Source organism: Rhamphochromis longiceps, linkage group LG5 (genome assembly GCF_057381845.1).
Source record: "Rhamphochromis longiceps isolate RC_006_pf linkage group LG5, R_longiceps_female_GT1.1, whole genome shotgun sequence".
In the NCBI taxonomy this organism is placed as follows: Eukaryota; Metazoa; Chordata; class Actinopteri; order Cichliformes; family Cichlidae; genus Rhamphochromis; species Rhamphochromis longiceps.
In genome coordinates, this window is record NC_140561.1 from 21,972,329 (window position 1) to 21,986,123 (window position 13,795).

Below are 13,795 nucleotides of genomic sequence, written 5' to 3' on the forward strand. Positions count from 1 at the left end.
ACTACCTCACCACCTCTGGACCTTCAGCGCAACCAAGCGTGCAGCAGCGAGGCCCACGGGAGGATGTTTTGCTGCCAAGAAACATGCGGGCGGCAAGAAATTGGAGACCCTCTGAGTGCATCTGTGTCACAAATCAAAGAGCTTAAAGAGGACACTATCAAATGTCCATGTGCTTAAAACTCTCTGGTGCTTTCAAAGCAGAGTGCCTCTGAAGTCTCACATGCACTTTAGCGTTCAAAAACACAGCGGATGGAAACTTTATATCTGCAGTCAGGTGTCGGCCGACTCTCTTCGTGTCCTGTTAAAATGAAAGCAGCCGGCAGGACAGGTCAGTGTGTCCCGCAGCATTACAGGTCCACAGAGAGCCTTACATGCTTCACTGGAAAAACGGAGATGCGGACAGTTGCTCTTTAGAACTTTATGGGTCTCCCCTCCCCCCCTATCTTTGCTCCACAAAAGAGGCCTTACCCCCTCATCCCCACCCACAAGGAATTTCTCAGGCATTGCTGGGTTCTCCATGACAACTGTGTGCTTAACAAAGCATTTCTCTTAGGCATTCTTCCTTTCACAGGGGAGAGAGAGAAGGGGAGGAGGGGGGACAACAGTCAAAGGAGGGAGGGAGAGGAAGGGGAGGACGGGGATAAAGAGGGAGGGTGGAGGAGCTCGAAATGATGGGAGGGAACAGTGGAGGTTGCAGGGGTGAGAGCCATAGACCCGGGCAGATAGGAGAAAAATGGGAAATGGTGACAGGCAAACAAAAAGAGGGAAAGAGAAACAGGATCAAGGTGATAGGTGATGTTAAAGGGATAAAAAAAGAAAAGAAACAGTGCTACAAACATTCCACGCAAGCCTGCGAGTGTGACTAACGCCATCCAGGGAGGGAGGCAGGAAGAATGGAAGGAGTTAGCCGTTACAGATGACTCGAGCTTCGTAAGCAGTGACTTTGATTCCTGCGAATCGAGGGCAAGAGGAAAACCGAAATTTATCAAACATAAAGAGCACAGGCTCTACTAATTATATGAGAGTGTGGAGAAAAGTAATCAGGGCGGTCCAGCTGTTGAGGCCCACACACACACACACACACACACACACACACACACACACACACACAGAAATATACCAGATATGTGCAGCTTGATGGGCTAGTGTAACAGAAGACAATCCCCTCGAGAAAGTCCAACCGCAGACAGCTTAAAGGTTTAATAGATCCTAATGAAATTACACACACTGTGAATGAGTTGGCTGTTATATACATGGCACTTGGTGCAGCAGAGTCCCCACCATTAAAATTCCTGCCATGTAGTTTTATCTGACAAAAATAAAAAAGCCAACATGGAATTCAAGCGTCTGGATATTTTATGTGCCAAATTATCTTTTGAGAAAAAAAAGGCAAAATCTTGACTCATTTGAGCATATTTGTCGCCTTCCCCAGTTGGTCGAGCTTAATGCCAGCGGCTTTGGCTCGAACACACATTTGACAGAGTAGCAGCTTAACCTTGCAGCATCCGCAGCCACTTCAGACTCACACTTGAAAGTTAAAAGGGTGTTCCCTCCATACAGTGACCAGACAGAGACAATACCCGCTGTCCACCATGTAACTTGAGCGCCTGCACAACCCGCAGTGCGATGTGAGCTGAATCGCTCTGCCGTCTTTAGTGGTGGAGGCGTGTTTGTCTGTTAAATTTTAGCACTCATGCTTTCAAAGTGGGGGCACGGTGTTGGCTCGGAGTCAGAATATGATTAAAAGGGACAAAGTGTCCTGGTGTCACACTGGGGATGAGGTGGGTACTATGTTCTAGCAGTTCGCGGAGTATAAAGCTAAACCGTGCCAGTCACTTTAGAGTGCAACAAATATGCAGGCAAATGAGCGGACCTCACATTTAGCAGTGTGAGATAATGATTAGCTACACTTTCTATATGAAAATTAACAGGGCTTTATGGATGAAAGAAAAGCAGAGAAACAATCTCTGCAATCAAATGCAAACACCTATTTATGCAGGCTCACGCTTGCCTGGGAACAGTAGATGAGGCCCCGGGTATGTCAACACTAGTCTGACAGATCTAAGGATACAGATGCAGAATGCCTAATCCCATGGATGAAAACCTGTGTCTCATGCTGCAGTGTGATGGGAATCTCTTCATAACACTTAAGCGACATGATATAAAACATGCAAGAAAAAAAAAGTCTCCATTTTGTCAAATGCTGAGTTGCAAAACAACAGTTTCCTCAAAGCTGAAATCAAAAGACATAATCCCGATTCTGTGTTTATGAGTCTATTTTCACCCACTCAGGCTCAAATACCTGCACACCACTGCTGTAAATCTGGTTCCTTCACTGGCTAACATAATTAAACTGTTATGATTACTAATTTATGCAAGTGCACACAGCCAGTAAGATCCCCAGGCTACGTGATTGTCAGATGTATTGTGAAGAACCTGCTTATTGGCTCTGAGTGATTGTAGTGCCAATTTGAATAGCAATGAGGGACTACTGTTGCTGCTGGATAACATGTATTTCCTCACTAATTATCATAAAGAAATCCACGGGTAGGGCTGCTCGATTATGGCAAAAATGATAATCACGATTATTTTCACTGAAATTGAGATCACGATTATTTGACGATATTTATTTAACCCTTTAAGACCTACTATAGAACCAAGTCCACCAGAGCTTATATTATTTTTTTACATGCTGTAGTGCCATTTGTGGGAGCATTTCAAGTTGCTATACATCAATACAACTGTTATAGCCCATATTTTAATAATATGTATGCATTAAGTCCATAGTAATTACATAAATTGCAAAAAAGTGCAATAAACTACAAAAAAAATTGAAAATCGCTTTTGTTTTGTTTACATATATTTCTACTTGGAGAAATTTAAGAGGTTTATCCCTCAAAACTTTAAATACAATAAAGTTGCAAAAAATAGTTTACAACAACAGGAAATTTATTTTGAGTGTCTTCATAGTTTTATTTTGGAGATACAGCAATTTTTATATACTGCAGGAAAAACAAAAAACAATCCTATGATGCAGATTTGCAAAGAAAACAGCATGTGCATCATTTCACTGTGGGAAGTGTTACGAACAGCTGATAGGATCGGCAAAACGTGTTTCTGGAATATTATGTTTTTGTTCCTGCAAGCGCTTTTTATGCAATTTTTGCAAAGCTATATGTGGAACGAAACCGTGACCGAGGACAAGCTGATGGCATAAGATGTAAGTACAACTCCTCCGGTTTCATATGCAAAACAAATTATTGCGCTAGCTTACACGGTTCAGATTCTACAGGGATTTAACAATAGTTACACAAAACGGAGCTTACTGCTCTGACCGGCTTTAAAGGGTTAACAATGACTTTAAAAAATAATATAAAATGGTGTGCAACACCACTGAAGTTTTTTTTTTTAAACTCTCTTTTCAACCAACGGCAGTCACTCTCCAAATAACTTCTGCTTAGCTTTCCGAGCTTCCCTCGGGTCCTCTTAATCAGTGGTCTCCAACCTTTTTTGCGCCACGGACCGGTTTATGCCCGACAATATTTTCACGGACCGGCCTTTAAGGTGTCGCGGATAAATGAGGGAGGGGCTAATAATCGGCTCAGTCATTTTTAATGATCGTTGAAAGCCCAGATCGTAATCGTGATTAAAATTCGATTAATTGAGCAGCCCTATCCACGGGCATATCAAACCCACCTGAAGAAATCTTAGCAAATCTTAGCAAGATAAAGTTTGATCACCTCTATGAAAGCAGATATTAGCCCGTCCCGGGTAATCATTTCTGAGGCAAGCTTTCCAAGTCAACACTTTCTCCTTCTGTTTACTGTGCATGACCTCTTTGTACAGATACTGTTTCATTTTGGCCACATCACTTTAAATGTGGTTTAGTTTCAACATTTAGCTTTATAAACACTACATCCTTCCATCCTCTTCCGCTTATCCAGCTCAGAGTCGCGGGCGGGCTGGAGCCTATCCCAGCCGCCATAAGGACAGGTCGCCAGTCTGATGCAGGGGTAACACAGAGAGACAGAAAACTATTCACAATCACACCTATGGACAATTTAGAGTCATCAATTAACCTAACCCCACTAACTGCATGTCTTTGGACTGTGGGAGGAAGTGGGGTACCCGGTGAAAACCCACGCAAACCCCATGGAGAACATGCAAACTCCACACAGAAAGGCAGGTGGTGGATTTGCTGCCTGGGCCTGCTTGCTGTGGGGAAACAGTGCTAACCACTGCTTCAGAAGGCCAATGTCGTCTGATAGTGATTTATTACATATACATATATATACTGTACTGGCATGTATGTTGTCTGATATGAAAACATCTTTTTACAAAAACAGTAAGAAAATAAAGTTTAGGTCATTTCTAAACTGTGTATATCACATCACAGAATGGTGGTGAGGAGTCATTGCTAAATGGTAAATGTACTAGTACTTACACGGCACTTTTCTACTTCTACTACAATTCTCACATTCACACAGACTCTATCCCATAAAGCAGGCGCTAAACACACACTCACACTCTGATCGGGAGTAATTTGGAGTTCAGTGTCTTAATCAAGGACACTTGGCCGTGCTGACTGGACGAGCCTGGGATCAAAGCCCTGACCATCCCGCTGGCAGATGACCCGGTCTGAGCAACAGCCACTGCCCTTCTCATTGCGATACATTTCTAACCAGATTGTTAAACACTGCACATTTTTTCATTTAATAGTTGGGCTCTTCGAAACTCATTCAGTGAATAATTAACCTGCAAAGCACAACCGGGGATCGTTTAATGTTCTTTGAATCACACTGCTCAGTTTATATTTTTAAGAACTAGACCAAAAACTGTATGTGCAGTTTGCAGCACTTTGTATATTTCATGTGGTTTTCCTAAATGCTTAACTGTGCAACAAGGAGGTCTTTTCAAACTTTTTGTCGTGCTGAACTACAGTACAAGTTAGGAATTTTAGTCAGTATGGCAATATCAAAATCGACAAAATCCAACGATCACTTCAGCAGTTATTTATGACATTTAAGTCACAGACTGTTTTATATCTGAGATCACTCAACAACAATCCGAGTGGAAGTGATGTGAATAATATTTTGAAAAGATAAGCGACACTCAGTGCAAAGGGATATTTTACCAAACCTAACTTCGGGGGGATGGTGTGGATTATTTAAAGGTTACCTTCTCAAAGATGGTGCATATGAAACACTTTAAACTTAAAGCAAAGTGTTGCCACATTTAAACTATTACATCTATTTCGGTGTGAAGAGCGGTGCCCAGAGGTGATGTTACTCACAGTCCAACAACGTACAAAGGAGCCCATCAAAAATCGTCCATCATAAGGGGCCTCTTAAACAGTAGCATAAAGAGAAAGATAATGGGAAGACCTGGGAGGTCCCTGGAGGGGAAAGCCTTTGAAAATTGGGGTCAGCAGGATCTATAGAAGGAGCTCATATTTCTGCCCCATCTCCTCCTCCAGCAGCTCCTGTCTAATGACTTTTCTGCTGGTTTACAGTACCACTGTATTTTCCAACTTGTATTCACTGTACATACACACAAAAAACTCCTTCACCTCCCCTCTGTCCTCCAGCCTTCCTCTATCTCCTTCTGTCTCCTGCAGGGGTGCTGACACATAAACCCCAGCAGGTGCTGGACGCACTGGGGGGACCACGGCCTCTAATTGGTCTTTGGTGGAGTCACAGCTGTTACCCCCAACCACAGCCTGGTATGAGCTCAAGCGCCTGCCCCTTAATCGACGGCTTACCATTGTTCTCCAGAGAGTCGAAGCTCAGCTCAAATCTATCAAAACGACTACCCGCGCTAACCAGTCCGTGCAACACCCGTCAGCCAGCGAACGCACACTTCTGCTGCCATCAAAGAAGACCAACACAAAGGTTTCTGCCAGCCTTAATCTGCTCTTTTCCTGTTAAATTGCTATTTTCATCTTTAACCTTCATGTCCAATCTCTTAATACTGTTCCCAGCTCCTTTCCCCCTCTCTTAGCTTGTGCCAAGGTCAAAGAGAAGGCAGATTTACAGCAGATCACACTGCGTCAAATAAGCTCCAACAGAGGGTAAAAACAACACCGTCACCACCCCTCCTTCCCATCGCCCCTCTCCACCCACACACAACCACACACTTTTTTTGGGTGCAATTTAGGTTCATTTTCATTGAAGGAGCAAATAAAACTCTGTAATTTGTGCTGACACGCAAAATGAACAGTGCAGGGGAGACAGACAGTTCAAGACATGCAGAGTAAGAAAAAGAGAACAACTGAAGAATGTCTGGAGCTCATTTGAGACCTGCGTGACATTTCCTTTCCCAATTCATGAACAGAAAAATCAGCAAATTTCGTCGATGTGAACTTTATGTGATTCAAAAGCATCATCAAACCAGGATTATCAGTTTTCACCATCCTGGCTGCTATTGAATGTAAGCATTTTCTGTCAAATTAGAACAAAAGAACAGGGCTTGACACACACATCAACTCTTCATTCAAACAAAAAAAAAAACCCCACACTAACAAACAAAATAAAGCTGCAGATATGAACCATTATTGAATTATGCCTTTCATTGTATGACGGAGTGGGCATGACGGACAATTATGGGACATGATCAGTCTGCCACTGGAGACTCTACTCACTCAGACAAACAGCTATTTATATCTTGACAATAGACTGAGCTAAACCAGGATTGTGTATATAACCAGGGGACTAAAATACATGTGTCAGAAGTCCCCCATTAAATCAGCCAAATTAAACAATTAATAAGAAAGGAAATGCTTTAGTGCACTTTTATGACCCTGAGTGATTTTTCCTGTAAAGTGGAGTGAATTACAAATATGCTTCAATGAATATTAATCCTCCTTCATGAATATTTCTATTATAGGAGAATCACGCTGGAATACTCAAGCCAAGAGAGACACACTTAAGCCGTCATCACTTCCATTACCCAGTGAAATGGAGAGAAAATGTAAATGAAGAGACACTACGCGTTAATAGAATCAGTAAGAATACACCCCTGTAAGCCTGCACTCCCATTACTGCGCTTTTTTTCATTCACTGGGTGGAGTGGAGGTGGATTACAGAGAGTTATCTAACAATCTCACCTGACACTGAGATCCTCATGGAGGCCTCCAGGGGCCGGTTGTTATCCAGGGCCTGGCTCAGCTGGATCTCTCCCGTGCTTTGGTTCAGGAGGACCAGCTTCAGCTCGTTTCCCACGTCAAAGCTGTAGTGCAGCTGATCGGAGACGTCTGGGTCGTACGCGGGGATGCGCCCGATCACTCCAGTGGGAAAACTGCTCGATTTGTCGGTCACATAGTTGTTAAAGATGATCTGGAAGTTTTTGAGGACTGGCGTGTTGTCGTTCTTGTCCACAAGTTTGATGTGGACTGTGGCTCGGCTCACGAGAGGCGCAGAGGTGGCCTGGACCACAATGACGTACTCAGACCTCAACTCATAGTCCAGGTCTATTAAAGCAGTCAGCTCTCCGGAGAAGATATCCAGCTGAAACACCTCTGGGATGTTTCCCTCCACTATCTGATACATAATCTGTGCATTGCTGCCTTCATCTGGATCTGTGGCTGAGATATGTGCAACCACGAGGCCTATGGGGCTGTTTTCCTCCACCATAATGTCAAACTCGTCTTTCTCGAACACAGGAGGGTTGTCATTCACATCTAGGATTGTTACTTGAATGTTTACTGGTGTTTTCAGGGCAGGGATACCTTTATCTACTGCAAATGCCTGCAGGGTGTAAATGGGCACATTTTCTCTGTCAAGCCTGCGCAGAGTGCGAACAATGCCAGAGGTGGATTCAATTATAAAGTCTCCATCGCCATCCTCCCCACCCTGGAAGGTGTAGAAAACTCTGCCATTGAGGCCAGAGTCTCTGTCTGTGGCAGAAACCTGGACCACGCTGGTGAACACGGGCACGTCTTCCATAATCGCACCAACGTAGTGATCTCTGAGGAAACGGGGAGAGTTGTCGTTCACATCGTTCACAAGTATCTCCAGGTAGGTGGTGTCAGATTTCTGTGGGATGCCGTTATCCCGCGCAGTGATGGCCAGCGTATAGGAAACCTGGTCCTCGTAGTCCAGTTCCATCTGCGTGGTGACAGCTCCCGTGTCGGGGTCGATGTCAAACTGAGGGATGCTGTCATCCATGAAGTAGGTGATGCGCGCGTTCTCGCCCGTGTCCTCATCTGTGGCACTGATGACGACCACGGTGGTGCCCACGGGCTTGTCCTCATTAATGCTGACGGTGTAATGTGAGCTCTGAAACACGGGCCGGTGTGTGTTGGCGTCAGTGACGTTAACAAACACCTTGGCGGTGTCAAAGCGGGTGCCGTCGCTCGCCGTGACAGTGAGGACGTACTGGCGTTCCAGTTTGTAGTCCAGAGGCAAAGCCAGCGTAATGAGCCCACCCCCGCTCTGGCTCGTGATGGAGAATCTGTTGCGGGTGTTTCCACTCGCGATCTGATACGTCACCACGCTGTTGATGTCCTGGTCCACAGCTGACACGGTCACCACGCTGGTCCCCACGGCCGCGTCTTCATTTAGTCTCATGTAATACGCCTTCTGCGTGAACTCTGGGTTGTTGTCGTTGACGTCCAGGATCGTCATGCTGATGCTGGCTGAAGATGACATGACGGGGTAGCCGTGATCACGTGCCTCCACTCCGAAGTTGTAAAAGTCCACGCTCTCCCTGTCCAGCTCGGCTGCGACTACAATCCACCCCGTGCTGTTATTGATGGAGAAAGGGAAGTTTGGTGTGGTTTCAGTGAGCCGATACTCCAGCCTGGAGTTTTCTCCAGAGTCTGCATCGACAGCCTGGATGTGGATGATGGAGTAACCCAGCGGCACATTTTCCAGCACGGTGGCCTGGAATGGCGTGCTGACAAAAATGGGGGCGTTGTCGTTAACATCCAGCACCTGCACCGTAACCAGGCCGCTGATGTTGGACAGCGGTGGGCGTCCCCCATCCTGAGCTCTGATTCTCAGCGTGTATTCTTTGTTTGCCTCATAATCCAGGTGGCTCACCAGGTCCATTTTACCTGTCTGAGCATCGATATAAAACTGCCCGCGGGTGTTTCCGCTCATGATGCTGAAGTGAACGACAGCGTTGCTCCCTCTGTCCTGATCTGTTGCGGTGACCTGCAGGATCTCTGTGTTAGGGGTCATGTCCTCGGGCACCTGGACCACGTAGCGCTTTTCACTGAACTGAGGAGCGTTATCGTTATCATCTTCTACCACAATGTGAACAGTAGCTGTGGCGCTGCGGGGCCCGGGGTCACGACCTTGGTCATTCGCCTCAACTAACAGCATATAGGCTTCCACCTCTTCTCTGTCCACCAGCCCCTTGGTGCGAATTACGCCAGACCTGGAATCAATCTCAAAGACATCATTGGACCCATTATTGTTGAGGATGTTATATAGGATGTTCCCATTAATGGGGGCATCTCCGTCTGTCGCCCTCACTGTTAACACCTCATAGCCTATTTCTAGGTTCTCCCTGATACTTTCCTTATAGTCCTGTTGCTCAAACACAGGGCTGTGATCGTTAGTGTCCCTGACTGTGATAGTGAGTGTGGCCATGGCTGTGCGCCGGGGTGTGCCGTGGTCCACTGCGGTCACACGAAACACATGGGTGTCTTTTGTTTCCCGGTCCAGCACTTCTACTGTAGACACAGCACCGCTGGACGGGTCCACAGCAAAAAGATGGTTCGAGCGGCTGTCAAAGAGAGCTTCAATAAAATACTCCAGCCTGCCTGCCTCGCCTTCATCCACATCCACTGCTTTCAAAACAACAACAGGAGTCCCGGCGGGCTTATTCTCTGCCACAGACACTTGATACATTGGTGGTTGAAACTGGGGGCTGCTGTTGATGCTTCTTCTACTCCTGCTTAAAATCCCTGAATCAGACTGAGCTGCCCTTTGTAACAGCTTCTCTATGTGACCCTGCCTAAAGGGGCCCTCTCCCACACGCCAGTGGATGGAGATGGGACTGACTTGAACATTCAGCCCACTACCTGTGAGTACATCACAGAGGACGTCCAGCTCCAGGAGAGTGTCCTGCCTCCAGCACAGCTTCTCAGACACAAACAAGTTCCCGTCGTTGAAATAAAACTCACGGCTGTTGGTGACTTTGCAGCGGATCGGAGGGCCAGGCAGTAGACCTCCCACTGGGAATAGAGCAGAATCTGCTCGGTGGCACTCTAAGCTGTGATGGCTGTGGGTACTGAACAAAGTGAGGACCTCCATGTCCCACTGAGGTTTTCTTTTACGCGTGTTTGAACAGTTCCTACCGTGTACATGCACCTGGTACTGGCTGGTGAGGAGGTGCCTGTAGCCGGAGTCCGCGCAGTCCTCCACGGTGTACAAGGTGAAGGGGTTTGAGCGCAGCGAGGGGCACTTTATGGAGCCCGAAACAAACACGATGCCCGCTACCGCGTCAGTCTCCAGGAACCCCTCGGTGAATTTTGGAGCCAGCACCTGATCCAGAGTGCACCGCGCGCCCCGCTCCGCGCCGGCCACCACCGCGCTCGCTCCGGCATCCTCACCGATGTGAACAACGTAACAGCGGATCAGTGGGACCAGTTTACAACAGCAGAGTAACAGCAACAAATCCCATTTAACGAAGTGCATCGCTCCTCAGTTTGTGCGCCCGTGTGGCGAATTCTGCGGCTCCTAATTTCTTTAAACTTTCCACCGGTAAGTTTCCCTTTGTTGAAGAAGAGCCATGCTCTCAGCGGGCGCACTCCTCTCCGCTCACTCCGGCTGACGTTTTTAAGAGGTTAACCCGCAGTAACCTTGGCCGGAGCTGCACTCACATCCACACAAACGCACACACACACACTCACACACGCCGGCTACAGCAGCAGCAGCAGCAAAACCTCCGCTCCGTCCGCGCAACTCAGCTTCAATGAGAAAAATGGCTCCTCATTATAATAAACCTGTGTGTGAGAGAGAGAAAGAGAGAGCGAGAGGGAGAGAGAAGCTCTATAGGGGTCTGAGGACTTGACAGAAAGCCTGCCACTGGAGATAAATGGAAACTTCCCATAAGCGTCATTAATTAACGCAGAACAACAGCAGCAATTCAGAGTCGGATTAAGGAGTTCATTAGACAACATTCAGTTCATTAGTATAGTATTAATGCTGCACTCACTAATAACAATTAAGAAGAACCGTTTTGATCACGCCCAATACCCACCACTCACCTCCGGAATGGTTTGGCTCATTAACCGGTCGGAATTCCTTAAATTGTGGGTTTTGGCTGACCTTGTTTCAACCCAAGATAAGTTGCATTCTCGGGCTCCTGTTAAAAAGAGGAGGATTACATTTCAGCTACATTCAAGTCATCTTTGTTTAGCGGCTGTTTTCTTCAGATCCACTAATTCCCGTGCTTTGTTTTCCCGAAGGCTTCATTCACCTGCTCTTACTTAAAGAGCAGTAAAAGCAACATCCGAGAAACACACGAATCACAAGAGGCATTCGTGCAGATAGGCTCCAGAAGTTAGGAACTTTTCAATTTACTCAAATATTCAGAGCAACACATATTAATCTAAAGCGATGATAACAATATTCAGTTTGGGTGCGGAGCAGCAAGGCGCAACTTTGGACTGAAACTCGGCGCTTCGCTGATGTTCTGAGTGCGCCTGACACCTGCTGGGCAAACTGCAGCCACACAGCCAAGAGAGGATCCTCCTGCAAGCTCGCTCAAAACTGCTCATGTTCATGTCTGCTTGTTGCTTCAGTGAATGAACACGTAAAAAATAAATAAATCCGTTTTGACACAGCAGCATAAATAATGAAATGACAGCATGATGGGAAGCGTCTCAGCACAAAGTCCATGCAATTGTCAGTGCTGAGTTTTCTAAGACCCTTTTGGACTTATTGTAGACAAACAGCAACGAAAATAGTGTTTTATAAAAGATGGCACACTAAATCTAGCCAATTCCATAATCTAAAGATTATGCCCGTTTCAGCTCCGAAGGGAACGGCACCATCACACCTTAATGTCTGTTGACCAGTTGCCCTAACATCTCATGTGGTGAAGTCTTGGTTTCGTATCTCTCTGCAATTTGCATACCAACCAAATCTGACAGCGGATGATGCAGAGCTCACTCCCAGAAGTGAATGTCCTGCGAGGACCAAGCTCTCCTACAGTCCTACAGTGCATTCACCATCTTCAGACTGCTGCTATTGAGGGAGACACTGCAACCGATGACTGAGCAGTCCTCTGTCTTATGTTGATGGGTAGTAGTGGGAAGCATAACCGATGGGCTAAAGGAGGCGTACAGAGCACTAGGGGATGATTTTGTTGGCTAGTCTGAGAGAAATCTAAATGTAAACAACACTAAAGAGATGGTTGTTGTTTTTCAGAAGGAAGAGGGTGGCGGAACACCCATGTCTATCCTGGGACAGGATGTTGATGTTGTGGAGGTGGACAAGTACCTGAGCGACCAGCACAGACGGTGACTAACAGGCTCTGTGTCGTAAGGACAATGACATCCTTCAGTGTGTGCAGCAAAATGTTGGAGAGCTTCATTCACAACTCAGCTGTGGTGGGCTTTCAAAGAGCTGACACAATTAGACTGGTCTGATTGGCTACAAACCTGTCACTTTTGAAGGTGTGGCGGAGACAAGGTCCCTGATCAAGGGGGTATCCATCGTTCCTTTGCATCAAAGGCAGATCCAGGCAGAGGGCTAAAACAATGATTGGGATCAGGAATATGAATCCAACTCATGCTATATTGCACTCAAACTTGACTGCTAATTTTACAAGCTAAACCATTTTAGGCCATCACAAGATCAGATTTTACAGGATGATACTGTATGTTTTTACAGGACAAGGCTGTAAAAACACAATGACACTGCTACAATAAATACTCAAACAGTTTGGTATTATTTTTAGCAGATGAAGTTATACAACTTCAACTATAAGCTACATACCAAAAATCATAAAATGCTTTTAGCCTATCAGTGCAAATAGCTCCTCGATATTCATTAATGATTGCATTAGCAACAATCAAGCTAACTTTACCCCTGTTAGCAGACCTACACTTTCACACACGCGCGCTTTATCTCACATTGGTGAACACACACTCCGGTGGATACACTGGGGTCCCCAACGACACTTGATACATTTTACACGTAGACTGGAATAGCTGTGAAATCGATCCTCCAACCGCTGTACCACCTGAGCCACAGCCACCCAACCATCACATTCATACAAAGGAATGAAATTAAAACAAGCAAGTAGCTTTTTACAATTTTTATTGTTGCTGGAGGCTCTAATACAATATGAGTCATAAGCTTTACAAAATAAAAACAAACAAAAAAAAAATTACAAAGATTCCCCTCCAAAATGGAAACAAAGGTTTCCACTGTGACACCAAGACAAACTGTGACCCCCAACAAAGACATAATAGGTGAGGATAGAGAAGACGTTAACAGGCTGAACAAAGGGGAAGCAAACTGTCATATTATACAGTGTGTGTGTGTGTGTGTGTGTGTGTGTGTGTGTGTGTGTGTGTGTGTGTGTGTGTGAGGGGAGTTGATTATGACGAGGGTGTACCCGGCGATAATAACAGTCCATCCCTATGTTTGAGAAGTTTTCATTTCCACCCTCTGCAGCTCCACAAAGGCTCTCATGCATGTGGACAGAGTGGAAATAAAGTGTAAAAACGTTCTTGCTCACACAGAAAGGCCGCCCTCGTCTTTGCACCGTTTATATCGCCCAGAAGAATAACCACTTGATATACATGGACAGTTTTAATTCTATACAAATATAT

At 45.8% G+C, this 13,795-nt stretch overlaps 1 protein-coding gene and 1 long non-coding RNA gene across 4 annotated transcripts in view; one reads left to right on the forward strand and one right to left on the reverse strand.

The window, feature by feature from the left end:
• The window catches only part of celsr2 (cadherin, EGF LAG seven-pass G-type receptor 2), a 74,378-nt gene extending 63,443 nt beyond the window's left edge, over positions 1–10,935 (reverse strand). For all 3 annotated transcript variants that reach the window (XM_085406602.1, XM_085406601.1, XM_085406600.1), the window contains exon 1: positions 7,106–10,935. In XM_085406602.1, coding sequence (XP_085262728.1) covers positions 7,106–10,646 — 3,541 coding nt within the window. In that variant the 5' untranslated portion in view covers positions 10,647–10,935. The remainder of the gene's footprint in view (positions 1–7,105) is intronic.
• Positions 10,936–12,452: 1,517 nt separating this feature from the next.
• Positions 12,453–13,654, forward strand: LOC146669945 (uncharacterized). The gene is made up of 2 exons (XR_014911748.1): positions 12,453–13,521; positions 13,558–13,654. It is a non-coding gene; the product is annotated as an uncharacterized LOC146669945 (long non-coding RNA).
• The last annotated feature ends 141 nt before the right edge of the window (positions 13,655–13,795 follow it).